At 40.4% G+C, this 2349-nt stretch overlaps 1 protein-coding gene across 1 annotated transcript; it reads left to right on the top strand.

Annotated features, from left to right (window-relative positions):
• The first annotated feature begins 272 nt into the window (after positions 1-272).
• Positions 273-1899, top strand: LOC118504672 (aprataxin-like). The gene is made up of 4 exons (XM_036039462.1): positions 273-517; positions 630-849; positions 921-1146; positions 1221-1899. Exons 2-4 carry the CDS (start codon positions 688-690, stop codon positions 1403-1405), a joined length of 573 nt encoding a protein of 190 aa, XP_035895355.1. The 5' UTR covers positions 273-517; positions 630-687; the 3' UTR covers positions 1406-1899.
• The last annotated feature ends 450 nt before the right edge of the window (positions 1900-2349 follow it).

Raw genomic sequence — 2349 nt, 5'->3', positions numbered from 1 at the left:
CGCAGCTGCACGCTAATGCACGGTTAACACACCGGTGACGTAACGGGGAGTTTGGCACCACTTGCATCGAAGGTTGGAATAGGGATTAAAATATTTTCCGCTGCTTTTCAGGCGAAGTTTTGCAGATTTTTCTGCAGTTGTGTAAGTTTTTCCATTTTATTTACATTTGAATTTTGAAAATGATCGTTCATTGTAGCTTCGTGGCAATTTCAGTAAGGCTGATAAGGTCGTTACTTTTGGCTATACATATCGGTGTGTGTAAACTGTACTTACTCAGTGACAGCACATGAAAGCTGAAGATTGTCAGTTTGGAACGGAGTTTGTTTTCAAAACAAACAAAGGATTTCATTTGTTTTCCTTCAAGTGTGCGGGAATTAGATAAAAAAATATTATTATTCCATTTATCTCTCTCGTGTGCTAGTTTGCGTCAATCTAGCGAAAAAGAAACGTTGATTCAGGAACGACGAGTTGAACGATTTGAGTGCTGACCAAAGTTCGCTACTTCTGAACCACATGGGTACTCATTTCGCAATCCAATTTTACTTACAAAAGTTATAAAGGAACCAATGATTCCACTGTTGGTTGGTACAAAATATCTTACTAACGTTTGTCTCTATATTTCATTGCAGTCTAAGCAGACGAAGTCCATGTTTTACCGAGCCAAAAAGCGAAGCACTGTTTGCGTAAATGGCAAGTCAAGCTTGGAGCGATGGGCTAATTCATGCAATAAACAACAAAGGAAAGCAGTTGTTTGTTTCCGATTTGGCCGTAGTCATTAAGGATATATATCCAAAGGCGCTGCACCACTTCTTGGTACTTCCCTGGAAGGACATCGATTCTGTTTATGATGTACGTATTCTTGTCTGACTGGATGAAGAACTATGACACCGTATTGTCTGTGTATTATCTTTCAATTGCAGCTTTCGCCGGTAGACGATGCATTGCTGCAGGAGATGTACGATCTTGGGCTAAAAGCAGTCGGCACAAGCGGATTAACAGCCGATCAGTTTGATTACGGTTATCATATGAAACCTTCCATGAGACGCTTACATTTGCATGTCATTTCGAAGGATTACCATTCGCGCTGTCTTTCCCACCGGTACCACTGGAATGCATTTAATACGGAATTTTTAATCAAGCACGAAAGTACTTTAGCGTCATGGGCCTTTTTTAATTGGTTTCCCTGATCTTTAACGGTACTATCTTCCATCCATTTGCAGCTGTGGTAGAAAAACTGCGCGAACAGGGAAGTGTTGAGCGCCCTTCCTTGCATTACATTATGCAGCTGCTCGAGACACCGTTGCGTTGCAACCAATGCACGTTCACGCCGAAAACCTTTGCCGAACTTAAACTACACCTTAAACAACACGTGGAATCTGAGATCGACAGCGCTGCTGCCAGCTGAGAACGATAATGGATACAGGCCCCAAACTTCTCAAACGCTGATTTGATGTTAGGCATTCCGGTTCAGCTTTTCTGCAGAATTCCCTTCGAGACCGGTACATGATTCTTGCTAGACTGATTCGAGTGCTGGTGAGCGACTCAGGGTGGACAATTACTGTGCAATCGTTATCTAAAAACTGATAATGGGTTTATTCATAAAGGGTTTGGGTCATTTGGCCTCCTTGACTTCGAGAGATCTGAATTTCTTCGTCTATCAGAGGAACAGTTCAACAGGTGCTTGACAAACTGGGCACGAGGAACATCAGCACGAGGAACAAAGCTCGTGCTTATTCTAGTAGATAAAGACACGCAAGTAAACAGCGTAAAATTTATTTCCAGCAGACGATTTTTCCGGAACACATGAGGTGGGAAAGTTCAAATTCAATCCAAACTAATGCATAACATGCAATAAAATCGCTAGTCACATATGCATTAGCAATATTACTTTGAAATGAACCATTTTGTGGTGTTTGTGTTACATTTTTCAATGATAAAATTAAAATTAACCAATTTGCCTAAACAGTGTTTAGTACCAGTTGTTCAAAGTAAACTTTTTATAACTGAAGACGTTTTCAAACCACCAATCCTACGTTTTAAACTGCCTGTCGTTTTAAATGTCCTGTCAAGCTTACCCAACAAGCAATTCAAAATGGAATGTGTGAACGAGAAACTTTAACATTTTCAGCTGCCCAAAGTGTCTTAAAATACAGTTTTGCTATTTTCTCTGAATATCTTAGTTGAATTCTGTATAGTGCATACAAGAAAACGCTCAAAATCTTAATATTTTCTTCACTCCCACTAAAACGTCAGTTCTGCGATTGTCAAACGCCCAAGTGTGACCTTTCGGTACATTTCGTGATCTCACCTCTCTTTTTTTTGAATTGGTTTTGCTCACCAGCCAGCTCT

The sequence above is a fragment of the Anopheles stephensi genome, chromosome 2 (assembly GCF_013141755.1).
Source record: "Anopheles stephensi strain Indian chromosome 2, UCI_ANSTEP_V1.0, whole genome shotgun sequence".
Classification (NCBI taxonomy): Eukaryota; Metazoa; Arthropoda; class Insecta; order Diptera; family Culicidae; genus Anopheles; species Anopheles stephensi.
Note: the sequence above shows the minus strand (reverse complement) of the source record. Positions and strands in the feature narration are given on the sequence as shown.

Coding starts and splice junctions, on each gene's coding strand:
- LOC118504672 (XM_036039462.1), top strand. CDS start 688: ATGGCAAGTCAAGCTTGGAGCGATGGGCTAATTCATGCAATAAACAAC. Junction 850..920: donor ACATCGATTCTGTTTATGAT/GTACGTATTCTT, acceptor TTTCAATTGCAG/CTTTCGCCGGTAGACGATGC. Junction 1,147..1,220: donor ATTTTTAATCAAGCACGAAA/GTACTTTAGCGT, acceptor ATCCATTTGCAG/CTGTGGTAGAAAAACTGCGC.